The sequence below is a fragment of the Oncorhynchus mykiss genome, chromosome 6, assembly GCF_057628025.1.
Source record: "Oncorhynchus mykiss isolate SJ-2025 chromosome 6, ASM5762802v1, whole genome shotgun sequence".
In the NCBI taxonomy this organism is placed as follows: domain Eukaryota; kingdom Metazoa; phylum Chordata; class Actinopteri; order Salmoniformes; family Salmonidae; genus Oncorhynchus; species Oncorhynchus mykiss.
This window is the reverse complement of record NC_143027.1, coordinates 45,099,316-45,122,404: the sequence shown is the minus strand read 5'-3', so window position 1 is coordinate 45,122,404 and position 23,089 is coordinate 45,099,316. Positions and strand designations below refer to the sequence as shown.

The following is a 23,089-nucleotide window of genomic DNA, read 5'->3' as shown; positions in this document are numbered from 1 at the left end:
ACTCAAGGATATTCAAAGACGTGTCTTGAAGTCCCTCCTGCGTTGTCTTGGATGAACCTGAGCTCAATTTCTGGTCTCATAGCAAAGGGTCTGAATACTTTTGTAAATAAGGTATGTTCCTTTTTTAAAATAAAATTTCAAAATTCTAAAAATCTTTTCACTTCGTCATTATTGGGTATTGTTTGTAGATTTGTCAACTCAAAGGCAATAACATCTTTAATAAATGGAACACACAAAACGTACAAAAATAAATTAAGTTTTATCTTCCCAGCCAAGTCCGATAGCTATTCCACGAGTGAATTAGACTCATCTAATGTCAATATCACAGATACAAATTCAAACCTTAAGTCAATTCAGTATATTATATATTTTTTTATAAGCAATAAAAAGGTCAATATAACAGGAGCAAAAAAACTATAAACAGACAATTTACCAGATGAAAAGACAATATGAAAATGTTGTGTCCATTTCCCCCTCCTCCACGTATTGATGGTGCAGTTCAGACAAGCATCGCTCTTAGAAAACATGGCATGATTCCGGCTGAATGGCAGATCAAGGAAACTGTTATAGAAATGTGTTAAGTGTAGAAAGAAATGTAAGTCCTATCCATCAGCTTTGAGCCCCTATGCACTTGTGTAGATCTGAGCGGAGTGGATAGTGTAAGCAAAATGGAAATAGTTCAGAAGTCACTCAGGCATGGTGGAGCTATTACAAAATGTCTTATACCAGGGCAATCCATTCCTTTCAGCTCTACACAAAGCCTACAGGCTATTTGGAACAGGGCTTGAATCATGACAATAGAATAAAAAGCTTCTAGGTAAAATGGTTCCACCTGTGCTGGAAGATGGCCAAAAATTTAAAAAGAAATGTAAAAAATGTTTTAAAAAATATAAATGGACAGAATGCTTGGTTACAGTCTTGCTCTTCCCTTCCAGTGGTCCTGATTGGTTGCAACTAGGGATGCAAGATAGATCTGTGAGCATATCAGAAATCTACCGATATTAACTAAAAATGCCAACATCGGCATTGGCCCTATGTCTAGTTTAACGACGATGTGCAAAACCGATTTCAAAGCTGACGCGCATACCTATATAATGTAGGAAGATGACGTAATGACGCCATGAAAAATACAGCACTACACAGAAAAGCAGAAAAATACTAAGCGCACACTTCCAACAACTAAACATCTGTTCCAAGATCGCGTAGCACTCAGACTTCTGTTTTTGTTTTGTACCGGGCAAATCTAGTTATATATATATATATATATTTTTTTTTATTATCTCAATTTCCATCTAGACTGAACATACTCTCCTGCAAACCGCTTCACCCAATGTGGCATGGATCTGAATTTTTTTATACTTTAGAACTGGAACCCCAATCAGTAGCTAGCCAGCTAACTAGTTAGTAGTCAGTTAGCTTGGACATAAGCCAGCCTCTTCGGGACAGCCTCTGTCTCTGTCCCGAAGCAAGCACCAGTTAGCCTGGAGCTAGCCTGGAGTTAGGACCATCTCCCGGCTAGCTGAAGAGATCCATCAGCCAATTCCTGGGCTTCAATACCTCTTTTGCCAATTGGCCTGGACCCCTTTACTGCCGATACGGAGCACCGCCGATCCATCACGACTAATCTGCCGACGACAGTGTCCAAGGGGGTTTCTACAGGCTCTTCCGTTGATGTCCCCCGCAGGCCCATCTGCTTGCCCCGGCCTGCTAGCTGTCTGAATCACCATGTCTCCAGCCTAGCTACTCACTGGACCCTATGATCACTCAGCTACACATGACTCTCCCTAATGTCAATATGCCTCGTCTACTGCCGTTTTGGTTGGTGATTGTCTTATTTCACTGTAGAGCCTCCAGCCCAGCTCAAAATGCCTTAGCTAGTCATTTTGTTCCACCCCCAACACATGCGGTGACCTCACCTGGCTTAAATGGTGCCTCTAGAGACAAAACCTCTCTCATCCTCACTCAACGCCTAGGTTTACCACCACTGTACTTACATCCTACCATACCCTTGTCTGTACATTATGCCTTGAATCTATTCTTCCGTGCTCAGAAATCTGCTCCTTTTACTCTCTGTTCCCAAACGCACTAGACGACCAGTTCTTATTGCCTTTAGCCGTACGCTTACCCTACTCCTCCTCTGTTGATGTAGAGGTAAACCCAGGCCCTACAGCCCCCAGCATCACTCCCATTCCCCCAGGCGCTCTCATTTTTTGACTTATGTAACCATAAAAGCCTTGGTTTCATGCATGTTAACATTAGAAGCCTCCTCCCTAAAAAAATTTAAAAAATCACTACTTCAGCACACTCCGCCAACCCGGATGTCCTAGCCGTGTTTGAATCCTGGCTTAGGAATTTCCACCCCTAACTATAACATTTTCCAACAAGCTAGAACTGCCAAAGGGGGCGGAGTTGCAATTTACTGCAGAGATAGCCTGCAGAGGTCTGTCATACTATCCAGGTCTGTGCCCAAACAAATCTCACACAAATTATCAAGGAACCTACCAGGTACAACCCTAAATCCGTAACCATGGGCACCCTCTTAGATATCATCCTGACCAACTCGCCCTCTAAATAGACATTTGCTGTCTTCAACCAGGATCTCAGCGATAACTGCCTGCGTGCGTAATGGGTCCGCTGTCAAACGACCACCCCTCAACACTGTCAAACACTCCCTTAAACACTTCAGCAAGCATGCCTTTCTAATCGACTTGGCCCAGGTATCCTGGAAGGATATTGACCTCATCCTGTCATTAGAGGATGCCTGGTTGCTCTTCAAATGTGCTTTCCTCAGCATCTTAAATAAGCATGCCCCATTCCAAAAAAATGTAGAACTAAGAACAGACATAGCTCTTGGTTCACTTCAGACTTCACTGCCCTTGACCAGTACAAAAACATCCTGTGGCGTTCTGCATTAGCGTTGAATAATCAGGTCAGGAACCAATATAGTCAGGAACCAATATACTCAGTCAGTTAGGAAAGCTTTTTCAAAACAGAAATTTGCATCCTGTAGCACTAATTCCAAAAAGTTTTGGGACACTAAAATGCATGGAGAATAAGAGCACCTGCTCCCAGCTGCCCACTGCACTGAGGATAGGAAACACTGTCACAGTTGATAAATCTAAGATAATCGAGAAATTCAATAAGCACTTTTCTACAGCTGGCCATGCTTTCCAACTGGCTACCCCTACCCCGGCCAACATCTCAGCACTCCCTGCAGCAACTTGCCCAAGCACCTCAACCACGCTGAAGGTCTTAAATGATATAACCTCCACCGATAAAAGACAGTACTGTGCAGCCGTCTTCATCAACCTGGCCAAGGCTTTCGACTCTGTCAATCACCGCATTCGTATCGGCAGAGCCAATAGCATTGGCTTCTCAAATGACTGCCTCGCCTGGTTCACCAACTACTTCTCAGAGTTCAGTGTGTCAAATCGGAGGGGCTGTTGTCCGGACCTCTGGCAGTCTATGGGGGTGCCACAGGGTTCAATTCTCGGGCCGACTCTTTTCTCTGTATATATCAACGTTATCGCTCTTCTTGCTGGTGATTCTCTGATCCACCTATACACCATTCTGTATACATCCAACCCTTCTTTAGACATTGTGCTAACAAAACTCCAACAGAGCTTCAACGCCATACAACATTCTTCCGTGGCTTCCAACTGCTTTTAAATGCTAGTAAAACTAAGTGCATGCTCTTTAAACGATTTCTGCCCGCACTCTCCCGCCCGACTAGATTCACTATTCTGGACGGTTCTGACTTAGAATATGTTGACAACTACAAATACCTAAGCGTCTGGTTAGTGTGAACTCTCCTTCCAGACACACATTAAGGATCTTCAATCCAAAATTAAATCTAGAGTCGGCTTCCTATTTCGCAAAAAAGCCGCCTTCACTCATGTCGCCAAACATACCCTTGTAAAACTATAATACCAATCCTTGACTTCGGCGCTGGCATTTACAAAATAGCCTCCAACACTACTCAGCAAACTAGATGTAGTCGATCATAGTGCCATCCTTTTTGTCGCCACCCACCACTGTGACTTGTATGCTCATTGGCTGGCCCTCGCTACATATTCATCACCAAACCCACTGGCTCCAGGTCATCTATAAGTCTTTGCTAGGTAAAGCCCCACCTTACCTCAGCTCACTGGTCACCATAGCAACACACACAACATGTGCTCCAGCAGGTATATTGCACTGGTCATCCCCAAAGCCAACACTTCCTTTGGCCACCTTTCCTTCCAGTTCACTGCTGCCAATGACAGGAACGAATTGCAACAAAAAAAAAATGACTGAAGCCTTGTATCTCCCTCTCTAACTTTAAGCATCAGCTGTCAGAGCAACTTACCGATCACTGTACCTGTACACAGCCAATCTGTAAATAGCACACCCAACTACAGAATCCCCATATTATTACTTACCCTCTTGCACCCCAGTATCTCTACTTGCACATTCATCATCTGCACATCTATCACTCCAGTGTTAATGCTAAATTGTAAATATTTCACCTCTATGGCCTATTTATTGCCTTACCGCCCCGCCTGACTCTTCTACATATGCACACACTGTACATTGATTTTCTACTGTGTTATTGACTGTACATTTATTTGTAACTGTTGTTTTTGTCACACTGCTTTGCTTTATTTTGGTGTGTGTAACTTTTAACTAGGCAAGTCGGTTAAGAACAAATTCTTATTTACAATGACGCCCTACCCCAGCCAAACCCAGAAGACACTGGGCCCTATGGGACTCCCAAACATGGCCAGATGTGATACAGCCTGGATTCAAACCAGGGACTGTAGTGACACCTCTTGCACTGAGATATAGTGCCTTAGACCGCTGCGCCCGTTTGCGTGTTAACTATTTAACTGTACTAGAACGCTTAAAAGGCCGCAAAAATGTTAAATATCGGGTATCGTTTTATTTGGCAAGGAAAATATCAATATTGGGCAAAAATGTTGTATCGGTGCATCCCTAGTTGAAACTTCAGAAAGTCATTGAGGAAACTTCCTCAGGCACACAGTAGGGCGGGGGATCAACATGAGGGAAGCCACATACTTTACTTACAAAAAGAGATAAAATGAGGGAGATGCTATAGAGATGGATGGAGAAACAGAAGGAAGGGGCATGTGTTCTATGCCGCCGACCGCCGTCGGATGACAAACGCTCCTCTCTGCAGTTGTCCCAGGTAGATCCTCATCTTTGTGCTGTCACTGGTCTTCCTCACCCAGATCTGTGAGGGGGAAACAGAACAAAATACTCATTAGCTCTCCATGCAATAAGAAAGAGCATCTGTAGGGGGAAATCACAAGTTCAGTGGATGAAAAAGCAGCAAAAATCTAAATGTCACAATTCCTAACATTCCACAGCATTTTAAGTCATGCAGTCTAAGATTCCAAAACTGTAGAAGACATACAGCTAAAACGCATAGCTGTATAGCCTGGCACCAGATCAGTTTGTGCCGTCTTGAACTACACTGAACAAAAATGCAACAATTTCAAAGATTATACTGTGTTACAGTTCATGAGGAAAAATCTGTCAATTTCTATCAATTACGCCCTGACCTATAGATTTCATATGACTGGGAATACAGATATGCATGTGGGTCACAGATACCTTAAAAATGTAGGGCCGTGGATCCAAAAACCAGTCAGAATCTGGTGTGACCAACTCTTGCCTCATGCAACATCTCCTTCAAATAGGAGTTGATCAGGCTGTTGATCGAGGCCTGTGGAATGTTGTCCCGCTCCTCTTTAATGGCTGTGCTTAGTTGCTGGATATTGGCGGTAACTGGAACACGCTGTCGTAAATCGATCCAGAGCATCCCAAACATGGGTGACATGTATACAGGCCATGGAAGAACTGGGACATTTTCAGCTTTCAGGACTTGTGTACAGACGCTTACGGCATCGGGCCTTACATTTTATGCTGAAACATGAGGTGATGGCGGAGGATGAATGGCACGACATGGGCCTCAGGATCTCGTCACATTATCTCTGTGCATTAAAATTACCATTGATAAAATGCTATTCTGTTCATTGTCTGTAGCTTATGCCTGGATATACCATAACCATGGGCACACTGTTCACGTTGTTGACATCAGGAAACCTCTCACCCACACAACGCCATACAAGCCGTCTGCCACCTGCCCGGTACAGTTCAACCGGGATTCATCGTGAAGAGCGCACTTCCCCAGCGTGCCAGTGGCCATCGAAGGTGAGCATTTGCCCACTGAAGTCTTTTAGGTCAAGACCCTGGTAAGGACGACGAACACGCAGATGAGCTTCACTGAGACGGTTCGTGCAGAAATTATTTGGTTTTGCAAACCCACAGTTCTATCAACTGTCCGGATGGCTGGTCTCAGACGATCCCGCAGGTGAAGAAGCCAAATGTGGAGGTCCCGGGCTAATGTGGTTACACATGGTCTACGGTTGTGAGGCTGGTTGGACATACTACCAAACTTTCTAAAATGACATTGGAGGCAGCTTATGGTAGAGAAATGAACATTACATTCTCTGGCAACAACTGGTGGACATTCCTGAAGTCAGCATGACAATAGCACATACCCTCAGAACTTGAGACATCTGTGGCATTGTGTTCTGTGACATTTTAGAGGGGCTTTTCATTGTCCCCAGCAAAAGGTGCATCTGTAATGATTGTGCTGTTTAATCAGCTTCTTGATATGCCACACCTGTCATGTGGATGGATTATCTTGGCAAAGGAGAAATGCTCAATAACAGAGACGTAAACAACATTTGAGAGAAATAAGCTTTTAGTGAGTATGGAACATTTCTGAGATCTTTTATTTCATCTCATAAAACATGGGACTAACACTAAATGTTGCGTTTATATTTTTTGTTCAGTGTAGTATACAAGGACTAAAGACAGCCGGTAGCCTGGTCTAAGATATTTGTGCTATAAGGGTGTGACACCCACCTCGTTTGTTCCCACAGAGCTGATGACACAGCTGATCTTGGTATTCTCCTTTGACTCCAGGTAGATGGCTTGGCCCTTATGGTACCTGACAGGGTCAAGACAAGAACAAAACTACATGAGCCAAAAAAACAGTAGCAATTAAACACTTCTCATGCTGGAAATGAAAGTAAGATCATTATCTTACCTTATAGTCAAGTAGCCATTTCAGACATTTCTAAGCAGTGTCCTTAAAAAAACGGACATTTAAATTAAAAAGACAAAATATTTAAATGTAGTTCCTCTAATGTTTAATCGACTGACATTGAGTGAGGGGGTAAGAGCAGGGATCAGTCCATTCAGGTAAGAATGTCATACACTACCAGACAAACGTTTGGACACCTACTCATTCAAGGGTTTTTCCTTTATTATTACTAATTTCTACATAATAAATAGTAGTGATGTAATCAAAACATATGGAATCATGTAGTAACCAGAAAAGTGTTAAATATAAAATATATTTTGATTTGCTTAATATTCTTCAAAGTAGCCACCCTTTGCCTTGATGACAGCTTTGCACATTCTTGGCATTCTCACAATCAGCTTCACCTGGAATGCTTTTCCAACAGTCTTGAAGGAGTACCCACATATGCTGAGAGCTTGTTGGCTGCTTTTCCGCCACTCTGCGGTCCTACTCATCTCAATTGGGTTGAGGTCGGGTGATTGTGGAGGCCACGTCATCTGATGCTGCCCTCCATCACTCCTTGGTCAAATATTCCTTACACAGCCTGGAGGTGTGTTGGGTCATTGTCCTGTTGAAAAACAAATGATAGTGGGACTAAGCACAAACCAGATGGGATGGCGTATAGCTACAGAATGCTGTGGTAGCCATGCTGGTTAAATAAAATCACAGACAGTGTCACCAGCAAAACACCATCAGACCGCCGCCATTCTTCACGGTGGGAACCACACATGTGGAGATCATCCGTTCACCTACTCTGCTTCTCACAATGACACAGTAGTTGGAACCAAAAAAAGTCACATTTGGACTCAGACCAAAGGACAGCTTTCCATCAGTCTAATGTCCATTGCTCGTGTTTCTTAGCCCAAGCAAGTCTCTTCTTATTGGTGACCTTTAGTAGTGGTTTCTTTGCAGCAACTCAACCACGAAGGCCTGATTTATGCAGTCTCCAATGAACAGTTGATGTTGAGTTGTGTCTGTTAATTGAACTCTGACACTTATTTGAGCTGCAATTTCTGAGGCTGGTAACTAATGAATATATCCGCTGAAGACGAGTTAACGCTGGGTCTTCCTTTCCTGTGGTTGTCCTCGAGAGCCAGTTTATCATAGCGCTTGGTTTTTGCGACTACACTTGAAGAAACTTTTAAAAAGTTGAAATCTTCCAGATTGACTGACCATGTCTTAAAGTAATGGACTGTCGTTTCACTTTGCTTATTTAAGCTGTTCTTGCCCAAATATGGACTTGATCTTTTACCAAAAAGGGCTGTCACAATTGATTGAGCCAAACACACTAAGTAAACACATTCCACAAATTAACTTAAGGCACACCTGTTGAATGAAATGCATTCTAGGCAACTATCTCATGAAGTTGGTTGAGAATTCCAAGCGTGTGCAAAGCCGTCAAGGCAAACGGTGGCTACTTTGAAGAATCTCAAATATATTTTGATTTGTTTAACACTTTCTTGGTTACTACTTTATTCCATGTGTTATTTCATAGTTTTGATGTCTTCACTATTATTCTACAATGTAGAAAATAGTAAAAAATAAAGAAACCCTGGAATGAGTAGGTGTCCAAACTTTTGACTGGTACTGCGCACACACACACTATTTAATGTAATTTTAAAGGTAATCTAACAGAATCTTCTTGTCCTGTATGACAGCCAGCCAGGTAATCTTGGATTATCATATACTCTGTCTGGGGAGAGTCATCCTGAGGTAAGAGCAGAAGCAGGTGGAACAGACAGTAATCACTTTGAAAGGAGATGTAGATAATACATTTCCCCATGGACGTGGTATATCCAGTATCCTCACCAAAGCCATATAGTTTCACGGTTAACAACAGAGTGAGACTGATAGCAGCAAGCACTACTTAGTGGTCCATCACCTGAGCCCTCCCTCATTTCAACATTTAGAGGCTACATGAAGGTCATGGAAAAGGAACAGATTTCAAATTTCCACTCTTCAAAAGGAATTATTAATTGACGTTTGATGTCCTATGCAGGGAGCGCTAGACTCTCCCTCTCTACCCAAAGGGCCTGAGAGGACAGATTATCCAAGTAAAGCCAACATTCAGTCCTTTCTGTCAGAATGGCCAATGCCATGTTCTTGCTCCATGATAGTGGAATGTAAATCCATGGTAGCAGATAACCAACATTCCCACCATTAGTAAGACATAACCTTTCTCTATTGACCAGAGGGCAGATAGTATTGTAGGTAAGTTCACTAAAACTTTGCAGACATGCCAGAAATACAGCCAGTAAAGGCTACAATTCCTGTTGTATAGTATTTATACGGGTGTGTGGCCATCTAGTGGCTAATAAGTCAACTGCATCATGGATTAAAAACTCAATATTCTATAATAAACCAGTTTAGTAGGTCACATGTTTTGCCCAATTTTTCGGGATTTAAAAAATGTGTCAATAAAAAGGACCACAGTGGACCTAAGTTTGACTTTATCAACCTAAATGAAAATCCCCTTTTTCTTCTGCGTTTTTAAAAAAGTCTAATAAAACTAATTAAAGTGAAGATAAACAAAGGCCATTGTGATTGAACAAGCTTCGCATGCATTTACATTCAACTTAAATTAAAAAGCAGTCTCGGATAGCCACCGGTCCCTTTTAAAAGGGGCGGCAGGTAGCCTAGTGGATAGATTGTTGGACCAGTAACCAAAAGGTTCTAAAATTGATTGAAGACATTTAATTCCCTCAATCTACACACAACATCCCATAATGACAAAGACAAAACATGTTTTATTATACACTGCTCAAAAAAATAAAGGGAACAACACAATGTAACTCCAAGTCAATCACACTTCTGTGAAATCAAACTGTCCACTTAGGAAGCAACACTGATTGACAATAATTTTCACATGCTGTTGTGCAAATGGAATAGACAACAGGTGGAAATTATAGGCAATTAGCAAAGACACCCCCATTAAAGGAGTGGTTCTGCAGGTGGTGACCACAGACCACTTCTCAGTTCCTATGCTTCCTGGCTGATGTTTTGGTCACTTTTGAATGCTGGCGGTGCTTTCACTCTAGTGGTAGCATGAGACGGAGTCTACAACCCACACAAGTGGCTCAGGTAGTGCAGCTCATCCAGGATGGAACATCAATGCGAGCTGTGGCAAGAAGGTTTGCTGTGTCTGTCAGCGTAGTGTCCAGAGCATGGAGGCGCTACCAGGAGACAGGCCAGTACATCAGGAGACGTGGAGGGAGCCGTAGGAGGGCAACAACCCAGCAGCAGGACCGCTACCTCCACCTTTGTGCAAGGAGGAGCACTGCCAGAGCCCTGCAAAATGACCTCCAGCAGGCCACAAATGTGCATGTGTCTGCTCAAACAGTCAGAAACAGACACCTACTCCATGAGTGTGATATGAGGGCCCGACATCCACAGGTGCTTACAGCCCAACACCGTGCAGGACGTTTGGCATTTGCCAGAGATCACCAAGATTGGAAAATTTGTCACTGGCGCCCTGTGCTCTTCACAGATGAAAGCAGGTTCACACTGAGCACATGTGACAGACGTGACAGTCTGGAGACGCCGTGGAGAACGTTCTGCTGCCTGCAACATTTTCCAGCATGACCGGTTTGGCGGTGGGTCAGTCATGGTGTGGGGTGGCATTTCTTTGGGGGGCCGCACAGCCCTCCATGTGCTCGCCAGAGGTAGCCTGACTGCCATTAGGTACCGAGATGAGATCCTCAGACCCCTTGTGAGACCATATGCTGGTGCGGTTGGCCCTGGGTTCCTCCTAATGCAAGACAATGCTAGACCTCATGTGTCAGCAGTTCCTGCAAGAGGAAGGCATTGATGCTATGGACTGGCCCGGCCGTTCCCCAGACCTGAATCCAATTGAGCACATCATGTCTCACTCCATCCACCACAGACTGCACCACAGACTGTCCAGGAGTTGGCGGATGCTTTAGTTCAGGTCTGGGAGGAGATCCCTCAGGAGACCATCCGCCACCTCATCAGGAGCATGCCCAGGCGTTGTAGGGAGGTCATACAGGCACATGGAGGCCACACACACTACTGAGCCTCATTTTGACTTGTTTTAAGGACATTACATCAAAGTTGGATCAGCCTGTAGTGTGGTTTTCCACTTTAATTTTGAGTGTGACTCCAAATCCAGACCGCCATGGTTTGATAAATTTGATTTCCATTGATAATTTTTGTGTGATTTTGTTGTCAGCACATTCAACTATGTAAAGAAAAAAAGTATTTAATAAGAATATTTCATTCATTCAGATCTAGGATGTGTTATTTTAGTGTTCCCTTTATTTTTTTGAGCAGTGTATTTCAGCAAATGTATTAAATGTATTTTATATATATATATTTATATATTTTTTAAATACCTTAACTATTCAGACCCTTTGCCATGAGACTCAAAATTGAGTTCAGGTACATCCTGTTTCCATTGATCATCCTTGAGATGTTTCTACAACTTGATTGGAGTCCACCTGTGGTAAATTCAAGTGATTGGACATGATTTGGAAATACACATACCGGTCTACATATTGTCCCAGTTGACAGTGCATATCAGAGCAAAGACCAAGCCATGAGGTTGAAGGAATTGTACTTAGAGCGCCAAGACAGGATTGTGTCAAGGCACAGCTCTGGGGAAGGGTATCAAAACATTTCTGCAGCAATGAAGGTCCTCAAAAACACCGTGGCCTCCATCATTCCTAAATGGAAGAAATTTGGGACCACCAAGGCTCTTGCTAAAGCTGGCAGCCCAACCAAACTGAGCAAACGGAGGAAAAGGTCCTTGGTCAGGGACGTGACCAAGAACACGATGGTCACTGACAGAGCTCCAGAGTCACTCTCTGTGGAGATGGGAGAACCTTCCAGAAGGACAACCATCTCCGCAGCACTCCACTAATCCAGCCTTTATGGTAGAGTGGCTAGATGGAAGCCACTCCTCAGTAAAAGGCAAATGACAGCCGCTTAGTTTGCCAAAAGTCACCTAAAGGCCTCTCAGACCATGAGAAACAAGATTCTCTGGTCTGATGAAACCAAGACTTAACTCTTTGGCCTTAATGCCAAGCGTCACCTGGCACCATCCCTACGGTGAAAAATGGTGGTGACAGCATCATGCTGTGGTGATGTTTTTCAGCAGCAGGGACTGGGAGACTAGTCAGGATCGAGGGAAAGATGAACGGAGCAGGGAGATCCTTGATGAAGTCCTGAGCGCTCTGGAGCAGGTTCTTAGTCTGGGGCGAAGGTTCACCTTTCAACAGGACAACAACCCTAAGCACACAGCCAAGACAACACAGGAGTGGCTTCTGGACAAGTCTCTGAATGTCCTTGAGTGGCCGAACCAGAGCGCTAACTTAAACCCGATCGAACATCTCTGGAGAGATCTGTTTTTGCTTTATCATTATGGGGTAGTGTGTGTAGATTAGGGGGAAAAAACAATTTAATCTATTTTAATATAAGGCTATAACATAACAAAATGTGGAAATGGTCAAGGAGTCTGAATACTTTCCGAATGCACTGTATGTACCATCTCTTGTCATAGTAGAGCTTTCCTTCTTCGATGCGGGCTTCATAGCGCTGTGAAGGGGCCTCTACTGGAGTGGTGGGCATATGGTCTGGAGAAGACGGAGACACTGGGGGAGAAAACATGGCATGAGAACACAAATCTATCTAGTCCTTTCAATGTAAATGGTTAACTTACTAACATGGCCTGGGCAGGTTTTTATATTAAACAATGGTATCTAAAATTAATATAATATTTTCTGAACTAAAATCCTTTAATAACTTGATGTACTTTTTCTCATTTTAGCTGAATAGGTCTTTATACTAACTGAAACAATCATAAGAGTAGTAAAACCTGGATGCTTGGGGGACTTCAGCTGCTTGTTCAGTGTTCGCAGATCTTCCATTATCTGTTCGTCTGTTAGCAAATAGTTTAACTGAGGTGTGCCTAGTTAAGGACAACTCATATCATAATTTGTACCCAGATACCCCAAATAATATTTCTGTAAATAACAATATCTGTTATAACAGCTGTGCAAATTAGAAATGGGAAATGTACTGTAACTAAAGAAAATAAGTAAAGACAAGATTGTTATTGAAGACAGATGGATTCTGCACAGCGCATAGCTCGGGTCAACCCTTATATAAACAAGCAGAGAGTTGTTAAGGATATCAGGTGCAGGTTTCCTTCGTTTGTCTGGAATGGGGACTGGATCGTTGGGCCTCCTCCTCAACTTCCGGGTCATGATGGGTTTCACCTCCATAGAATCTAGAGGGAAACAAACCATGAGCTCACTGCAGCTGACACTCAAAGAAATAACTAAAACTTATTAAATGTATATCAGTATATTGATAACTATAATATATGTAAAGTATTCTCATTACGTAAAGTTACATGACCTTACAGGTTTTAATAACATTACTACACAGTAACAAGATCATCGGCTAAGTGATTAGCATGAAATATGCACATTTTGAGTAAGAGAACACAATGCATCTAAGACTAGGCCATTTTAACTGGCACCCATGTTAATACCAAGGCTGTGAGATCTGAGATTGGCTTAAAAGCTATCCCTCTCATCTCTAAAACACTTCCACTGCATGAACAGAAATAAATGAGCCTACATAGTCTTCTTTCCTCAAATTCTCTTTCTCTCATTCTTTTTAATCCCCACATGAGGGGGGAAGATTTCTCTGTTATCTTATCTTTTTCAGTGATTCTCCTTACCGCCGGTCAACTCCATTGTTAATTTCTCATTCTCGATCATCTTCTTCTTCTCCTCCAGCTCAGAAATTAAATTTTCCTTCAGCTCAACCTTCTTATCGTCAAACTCCTTCACCGCCGCTTTTTTCTCTTTGATGTGGTTCCTTTCCACCTGTTCTGTCTGTGAAAGACAGAAAGAGAGGAGGAGAGGCCCAGGGATGTTCACTGTGTCAAAAGGACATCATGGCAGGCTAATTATTCAATGGAATTACAATGTTAAGTAATAATATCAAACATGTCTTACCTCGAGTTGGAGGAAGAGATCTGTAGGAAACAGACAACACAGCGGTAACGCTCATGTTAACTGAAACATCAGTTACTCCCTGTATGTCACATTGACTTGTCACAAAACCTGCACATCCTTGGGTGAGTTCAAGATCAAATTATAAAGAATATGGACTCTACACGTGGAAAACTACTAAAACACCCATCTAGTTCAAAAACAGTGCACAGTGATCTTACCAGCATTGCGAAGTCTCTCTTTATATTGCTGGTCCAGCTTCTTCATTCTCTTCTGGTACTCCTGAAGTGTTCCTGCAGGGATGAGAAAACAGCATGTAACGTCCAACGTTCAACCAATTTTTGCAAGGAACAACACTACCTCTGAAGTGTCATCGTAACAGTTGTGTCAAATGATAAATAAAGTAGCCTTGCACATGCCTTAGCTTGCGCGAGACAGAACAGCTCATAGGAGCAGGAGCCTATTTCTGTAGCGTGAGGCAGCTTGATGTACAAATATACCCCATGGACAGGATACTAGTCCATCACAGGGCTTTACCGCCAATCTATCTCCGAGATGCATCGGGTCCCATTTTTACAGTCTTGGTTATGACTCAGCTAGGACCCAAACTCCCAATCTCAGGGCGGACACTAACCACAAGGCCACGGAGTAGGTTGAATTCATAAATTAAAGGGCTCCTGAGAGAGGCAGCGGTCTAAGGCACTGTATCTCAGTGGTAGAGGCGTCAGTACAGACCCTGGTTCAATATCACAACCGGACGTGAGTGTGCCGCTCTATGGGACTCCCAATCGGCCCAGTGTCTTCCAGGTTTGGACGGGGTAGGGCGTCATTGTAAATAAGAACTTGTTCTTAACGGATTTGCCTAGTTAAAAAAAAAAAAAATTAATTACAAAAAATAACTACAGTGAGGATAATTAGAAACAGTGACATTACCTTCTTGGAGTTGCGTCAACTGCCTTTTCAATGATGCCAACTTGTCTTTGTACATCCTGCAACAAAACAAACATGATTATCACAACCAAACTACTGTATCTGTACATTTAGTCCTTCAAGATCGGGTTACATTTTGAACATAATTTGGTCCATGTTGTCATCTATTCCAGGGCTCTCCAACCCTGTTCCTGTACAGCTACCCTCCTGTAGGTTTTTGCTCCTACCCCAGTTGTAACTAACCTGATTCAGCTTATCAACAAGCGAATTATTAGAATCAAGTGCGTTACATTAGAGTTGGAGTGAAGGACCTAGCGCTCCGGGAGCAGGGTTGGAGAGCCTTGATTAATCTATCCAGCGTAACCATGCATTTTGGAGAAAACTCACTGTTCTTTAATTTCCACATAGTCATCCTCGTTGTGTTTCGCTAGGTCAGTTTCACTGGCGTCTTCAGTGTCTGAAAAAGGGCAAAAAAGCCTGATGTCAGTTATTAAAGTATACTAGCTATAACCTTAGGTTTAAGGTACCAAATTAGGCAATATAATATGGCATGCCATGACATTTTCAGAACACGTTGGTCAATCCCATTCCCAAATCAATGATATGAATACTTTTAGGACATGCGGTCCTCCATAAAGAGACCGGAAATCGTAGTAACGTTAGACAAGTAAAAACATATGCACTCAGTAAAGTTAACATTATTTGCGTCACCCATGACTCGGATACCAGCCATGTGTTTAAACTTACATAAACGCATACCAAAACACAGAAAAACGAGGTGCGGAGGCTGATAAAAGGGCACAGGTTCCCCCCCACTGATACATTCAAATATAGCTTGGGTAGCTAAGTTAGTTTATGTCATAGGATAAACTAGGTAGTTCGCTACCTAACTGACTTAGCAGGCTACTACGGTCATGAGCAAAGTGGTAAACTAGCACGCTAGACATTCCGCGAACAACCTGGCTCGTTTGTATCAACAACTTCTCGCTGAAACGTCGCAAAAAAAAAAGAAATGTACCACGGCAGAAAGCTACCGACTCAAGTAATTAGTCGTTTCTCATTTGACCATCCAACTAATTCTCAATGGCGAACGGTTTACCTTGAGCGCCGAACGTTTGCCGCATGTTGACTTGCTAGCACAGTTGCTATTGCGTAGCTGATGGAGCCAAGTTCCAGGCGTGCGGTGTGATGTGGCAAGCTAACGTTAGCTAGCTTAGCAACGACTCACTCAGAAGACTTGGTTAGCTAGCTAATTAAGAGTTTCTTAGATTCAATCTCGTGAGCTTGACCTGTGTTTTGCAGAAGGTTGCGTGACATTACCTACCCTGACTAGCTCGTTAGTCAACTAGCAAACGTTGGTTGCCAAGCTACTGAGCTTGCCAGCGCAAAGGTTTTGCCGGTTTCTTGTCAGTGGATTGTACTTTAACGTTAGTTAGATATCTACTAGTCGACAAATTACGCTAGCTAGACAGTTTAAAAATGGATTACCTTACCTTTGATAAAACAACTATCCATCAAAGTCAGTTAACATTGTTGGCTAGCGTCATTGCTGAAAATTTAAATGAGCTTGGCCGGGCCTCAAAATCTAACTATCCAACCACCTTCATCGACATGCAAGGATAATTACAAAAATAAAACATGTCTCATATATTTCACACCAAGAATGTGTCATAACTGGCCAATCAATTAAATCATAGGTGGTAAAGCCATTTTCTTGTCACGTGTCAATATTCTAACGTTACTGAGAATTACTGCCTGCCCTGACTTGTTCCTAACTTTACTACTAATATTTTTAACATTAAATTAGCCAGATGGCAGAATCGAGGCTCCAGTGCATGGGGGTAACAAGATGAACGCTTTCTACGTTAACTTTAGCAATCTGTCCACCACCAGACCAGAACACGGTTTGCTGTAACGTTAACTCGTTAGAAGACTTTACAACCAGGCTTGGATGCAAACCATGAAAGTTGGAAAATACATTAACTCCTCCCCGTGACAGGTAGCTTTCTTGCCAGCTAGCTACTAACATTACTCCTCGTGTGAACCAGAATTTGGCGTTTAAAATGAAAATCGCCAAATTCAACGTCTCCTGTAAACCCTGCCTGATTCTGGTTCACTCGTCGTGGTGCCAGATCCACCACGAATCAGAAGCCTGTAGTGTAGTGATGGGTCGTTCGCGAACGAGTCGGATCTAGAGCCGGCTCTGGTAGGTGAACGTTGGGAGCCGTCTCGCATATCAGAAGAGCGGAATCTATTTATACAAATATAAACAAATTAAGATATGAATAATCCAAATATTTAAATTAATATAATTAACTAATTCAAAATACGAAATAAACGAATAATAAGCCTAAATGCTCAAGCGCACACATTCGTTCTGACCCTCTGCTCAGACTAACAGCCTCACCTGTTCCTGTCAAATCAGACAGTGTCAACCAATTACCAAATATGCGTGAGGGAGGGCCGAGCCAACTCACTCAGTCACACACTTAGCAGCAGAGGAGAGAGAAGGACAGCTGTGAAAACAACAGCTGGAAAATTAGTCAGAAGCACAGTAGCATTTGGATGCATTTTAATAAATGTAGACAATGTTAGAGCACGGTGTAGAATTTGCCAAAACAAAATCTCATATAAAGCCAGTTCTACGCACAACCTACACCGGCATATATGCGAACTGTGAAGCTTCGAGAAACTAGCGAGCCTGCTAGTGATAGTGGTGGAGCCAGCGTATCCACTCAGTTAAGTAGGCCTACTCCGCAACCCACAGCAACACAGTCTTCTATAGACCGGTTTATGCCAAAGTCTGTCTGTAGCAAAACAAGGCCAAATTGATATTGCATTGGCCAAAATGATTGCCACCGATTTCCAACCATTTTCGATCGTGGAGGACTGGGGTTTTGGAACTGTGTACATTGGATTTAGACTATTGCTATCATTTCTAAGCAGGAAACCCTTTCAAAATCACTTATTCCACAACTGTAAGAGAGAGCACACAGGCTTCAGTGCGGGAAGGAGTCCAAAAAGCTACTGCAGTTTGCCTGACATCAAGGGTAACCAGTTCTTACATGTTGGTTACATGTCACTTCAATGAAGATTTGTCGATGTCTAGCTGTCTTCTGGACTGCTTTGAGTTCAGTGACAAACACCTCAGAGAACTTGGCAGAGGAATTGTTGAGAGTGGCCAGAGAATGGTAAGTAGATGGAAAAGTGGTCTGTTGTGTTAGCGACAATGCAGCTAACATAACCAAAGCCATAAATGTTTAAATGGACCCATCATCCATGTCTTGCCAACACAATCAACCTGATTGTAAGATATGCTCTGAAGGTGATGAAGCCCACTGTGGACAAAGTGAAAGCAGCTGTGGAATACTTCCACAGGAGCACAGTAGGTGCTGAAAAACTAACGTCTACACAACGCCGGATGGGGATAGCTGAGCTGAGGCCTAAACAAGACTGCACTACAAGGTGGAATTCAACATTTTATATGTTTAAGCGGTTTCTTGAGTCAAAGGATGCCATCAACTCTAACCCTGGCCATTGTCAATGCACGCCATCATCTCTACCCTGGCCATTGTCAATGCACCTGTTGATGCTCTGACCCAAGAGGAATGGGAGGTGGTGGAGGAGGTGTGCAGAGTCCAGGAACCGTTTGAGCAGGTCACTGTGGAGAGGTACAGTAAGCAATTATTACTACATCATTATTTAATCCAGTATTATATATCTATATGAGCAGTAGATGAGAATGTAGTATCAGTGGACAAAACATGAACTAATAAGTTACTGTTCTTTTTTCAGCTATGTGACAGCCTCAAATTATATTCCTGTGATAGGGTCTGCAGCGAATCACAGCCAGCCGCTAGAGAGAAGCAAATGTAACCACAGGACATGCGACAGAGTTGATGGACACCCTATTTTCATCAATGGACAAAGTTCCACAGAATGGAATATAATCACGTGCTATCAGAAACCGCTGCACTTGACCCCAGGTTTAAGAAGGTAGCCTTCAGTGATGCCAGAGCGGTTGATAAGACTCTTCAAAGAATAACCTCAGCAGCAGGGAGGGACAGCCCCAGCAGTCAGTTGGCTCAGGCACCAGGGCAACAGGAAGAAGAGGGATCAGATGGAGCTGAAGCACCAGCAGTAGTGCCACAAATGTCTGCTGTTTGACGAGAGAGAAACTGGGGATGCAGCACAAAGGAATCACTCAGCAGATGCCATAATGGAGGTCCAATCCTATTCGGAGGAGCCCCTCCTACAAAGATCTGCAGATCCTCTGAGCTGGTGGAAGAGCAAAGCCTCTGTCTACCCACGGCTTACTAAAGTCATGACAGGGAGACTCTGCATAGTGGCCACATCTGTTCCCTCTGAGATGGTCTTCTCAAAAACGGGACAAATAATGACTGAGAGAAGAAACCGCATCAGCCCCTCAAGTGAGGCAGCTTGCATTTCTGAATGCAAATCTCTCATAAAAGCAAAATATGGTCAGCATTGCTGTGTGCTGCTGGTTATAACATGGCACTAAAGAAGAGAGATAAGAGGGACTAGTTTAATGTTTTAAGTGGGTTGCTGCAGTTATGCACATTTATTTATTTATCTTTGATATTGTGCAATATTCTATTATTATGTTGTTCAGATTGTATTAGTTTTGAATGGTTAGATTTTTATTCACTTTGTTTATATACATTAAAAAAGTTATACTTTAAAAGCAAATGTTTAGTAGCATTCTTTTTCATAAACCAATGCATTTTTAAATAGATTGAAGGTAGAATATAATTTCATTTAATAATTTAATTAGAATTGTTTTAACATCAATTAGTCAAACTATCGCAAACTGTTTGACTTGAATTTATTTTCTATTTTTTTTAAACGTATATTTTTTTAAAGAGCCGGCTCTTTTTGGTGAGCTGAAAAGTGAGCTTTTTGGTGAGCTTTTCTCACTGAAAAGAGCTATTGTGTTGTTGTTGATTAAACTGGCCAGTCATCTTTTTTTGTTTTGTATTTTTTTCTATGAAGTAACAAAACAAATACAATCACAGAAATATACAAACATAAACCTAAGTGTTACATATCGAGATTGTCATGTCTCTTGTCAGAAGGCATGGACCAAAGCGCAGCGTGGTAAGTGTTCATGATAAATGTATTACTCAAAACACTCAAACAAAATAAAGAGTGAAAACAGAAAAAGTCCTGTCAGGTGCAGACACTAAACAGAAAATAACACCCACAAAACCCAAACGAAAAAGGACAACTCCTATATGATCCCCAATCAGAGACAACGATAGACAGCTGCTTCTGATTGGGAACCACACCAACATCGAAATAAAGAAACTAGAATGCCCACCCTAGTCACACCCTGGCCTAACCATGATAGAGAATAAAAGCCTCTATGGCCAGGATGTGACAGTGATACATTTTCAATTTGTCAAAAAGGTTTATGATACCAATTGCTTTTTACACTTACTGATAGAATTTTTATGTAATTTAGAAATTTTCTTAGACAAATGTGTAGAGGGGTTTGTTCTCCGCCCACTTCATTTCATGGATAAATTGTCTGCCATGAAAAATAAACAAATTACCGATTAAAGTTAAATCAGGGTCCATTTAATTTGGATCAAATTAAAACAATATAAGAGTCTTTCAAATGAACATTAATAGTAGCTAGTTTCTTTTAAAAATCCAATATTTTAACTCAACCCAAAATATTCTGACATAAGAACAATCCCAAAATAAATGGTCAAGAGTCTCTGGGCTACAACCACAAAATACACGTTATCAATAGTTATTTTGAAACTGTGTATAATAAAAGGTTTTTACAGGGTAGATTCTTTGAATTAGTTTGTATGATATTTCTTTCACCTTTTTAGATATACAGTATTTCCCAGACAACAACAAGACTTTGTTCACTTGTCCTAGGGCTGCATTCTAGTATATTCTAGCAGAGGGAATAGTAACATCTTGACAGTTTTCTTTTATACACGTTATTACATTTATAGCTTAAAATGTCAATTCATTCTAGTCGTATGGAGGCTACAAAATACTGTTATAGTATTTTGTACTGTATTTTGTACAGAGTACTGTTATATTCTCATAAAAGAAGAATAGCACCTTTAGGGACAGCTCTAACAACTATTTGAAACTCCTCTGGATTTGTGTGTTCTCATATATTCTGGAAAATCATATAGTTGTCCATCATTATTCAATCATTGCTTAACCCAGATAATGCTGTTGTCAAACCAGTTATGGAAAAACAAAGACTTGTTTTTGTATCTTATGTCTATTATTCCAGATTGTATATCTATGTGGGGGAAAATTGTGTTTGTAAATGAGGTTCCAAGTTAGAAGTACTTGTTTATTTAAGAAAGTTAGCAAACTTAATAGAGATCTAACCCACATCAAAGTTGCATTTGAGCAAGAATTCTAGACCACCAATCTGTTGGAATATTACATTTGGGACTATATTCCAAATGCAATCCTTATTTCTTAAATAGTTTTGTATCCATTTGAACTTAGATTATATTATAGGTTTTAATAATCCAGAGCATTCAACCCTCCCTCACTTTGGGTTCTACATATTACCGCTTTTCTTAAATAATAAGGTTTAGTCCACCATATGAAGTAAAATAATTTAGTATCAACCATTTTAGTTACAGAGGAACATCCAAGGCAAGGGAGGTAAACACCAACCTTGACAGACCTTCAGATTGACAAAAGTACACGTCCAGATAAAGATCTCTTAATAACCAGCAGTTAAATCTCTTTACAATTTTCTCTACAATATGAGATACATTTAAGATGTCCCTTTCTTTCTGCTCGTTGCTAACTTTAATACGAAGATTTGTGATCACATCTTTTACAAGGATATTACATAATGAGTTTAAGGTCACATTTTTTCAACGCAAATAATTCACATTTTCTAATATTCAGGGATAAACCAGATACACGTGAGAAGGCATTAATACATTCAATAGCTTTCCGGACTTCAATATGTTATTTAAAAAAATGTGGTGTCAGCAAATTGTGAATATTTTCTTTATCTTGTATCTGAATACCCCTAAAACTATATATATTGATATTTTGCCATAACTTGTGTGACCCCAAAATATAAAAGCTGGGCATCCTTGTTTAATTCCGCGCCTAATGTCGAATCTCTGAAGTTCATTGGGATAATTTAACAGAGCTGTTACTATTATTGTAAAGTGTCTTAACTACACATCGAAAATAGACCAAACCCCCAAAATCGAAGTCTCAAAAAGAAAATGTTCAACTGTATCAAAAGCCGTGTAAAAGTGTACAAATAAAGCTATATTCCATAATGTGTGGTTAGCTAGTTAGTTAACTACGGTACTGTAGCTATCGTTACATCGTTGCTCAAGGTAACGTCAGCTCAAACGTACTGCCTTTACAGTTCAATGTGAATGAGTTTATAAAAATATAAAAAAGTTATTATAATATTGAAAAAAAATCTAACGTTAATGTTCCTTAGTAAATATAACAAGTGTAACGCGTTAGCCAGCTAAAGCTAACTAACGCGTCAGTGAACCTAGCTAGTTTAGCTAACGTTACCTTCTTCCGAGTCTATTCCCCTGAAGCTTCGATCATCGTCCTCGTCCACACTATCAAGTTCTTCTTCATCATTGTAATAATCTACCATCGGTGATAGTAAAGCGGAAGCCATATGATGGCTAGCTAGTAAAATTGTAAACAAACGTTAGATAAACAATCGATTTGAATTGCTGTGCATAACAAAACAGCGCCTACGTCTGTTAAGACCCCAATATATCTGAGACGGCCGCCAACGCGCCTGACCAAAATCTCAAATTCACAAAATTAAATATATATTTTTGGGGGGTGATTTTATCACACCGTTGTGGTTAAAACATGTACTAATTGAATCACGTGTATGTAAAATATCCGTTTTCCCTATAACTGCACCTGATGTGTGTTGTCTAAGTAGGCATTTACGAGGTCAGTCCTCGTGCAGAGCGCCACGATTTTCGAGGTGGTGTTGTTGTTGTTGTTG

At 41.6% G+C, this 23,089-nt stretch overlaps 1 protein-coding gene and 1 long non-coding RNA gene across 14 annotated transcripts; one reads left to right on the top strand and one right to left on the bottom strand.

Moving 5' to 3' along the window:
• Positions 1–352: 352 nt before the first annotated feature.
• On the bottom strand, positions 353–22,853 carry LOC110526024 (sin3 histone deacetylase corepressor complex component SDS3). 13 transcript variants are annotated; one of them, XR_016496694.1, is made up of 14 exons: positions 22,633–22,832; positions 18,653–18,730; positions 15,457–15,526; positions 15,073–15,128; positions 14,361–14,432; positions 14,143–14,162; positions 13,863–14,019; positions 13,308–13,403; positions 12,990–13,076; positions 12,660–12,765; positions 7,121–7,724; positions 6,937–7,021; positions 5,068–5,233; positions 353–540 (listed from the first exon to the last, which is right to left on the bottom strand). XR_016496694.1 is itself a non-coding variant. In XM_090237986.1 (12 exons), exons 1-12 carry the CDS (start codon positions 22,742–22,744, stop codon positions 5,135–5,137), a joined length of 1,038 nt encoding a protein of 345 aa, XP_090094112.1. In that variant the 5' UTR covers positions 22,745–22,832; the 3' UTR covers positions 353–5,134. The 13 variants fall into 13 exon arrangements, 6 of the variants coding, with proteins under 6 accessions (XP_090094112.1, XP_021462276.1, XP_021462277.1 ...); XR_016496695.1 differs by lacking the exon at positions 353–540 and having other exon boundaries at positions 5,180–5,233; positions 7,121–7,162; positions 7,560–7,724; XR_016496693.1 differs by having other exon boundaries at positions 353–5,233.
• On the top strand, positions 17,469–19,774 carry LOC149982871 (uncharacterized). Its single transcript, XR_016496697.1, has 3 exons — positions 17,469–18,260; positions 18,395–18,740; positions 18,865–19,774. It is a non-coding gene; the product is annotated as an uncharacterized LOC149982871 (long non-coding RNA).
• Positions 22,854–23,089: the final 236 nt, after the last annotated feature.

Coding starts and splice junctions, on each gene's coding strand:
- LOC110526024 (XM_090237986.1), bottom strand. CDS start 22,744: ATGGCTTCCGCTTTACTATCACCGATGGTAGATTATTACAATGATGAA. Junction 15,527..18,652: donor TTGGGTCAGAGCATCAACAG/GTGCATTGACAA, acceptor GCCCTTTTTCAG/ACACTGAAGACGCCAGTGAA. Junction 7,022..12,659: donor CTCTACTATGACAAGAGATG/GTACATACAGTG, acceptor TGACCCTGTCAG/GTACCATAAGGGCCAAGCCA.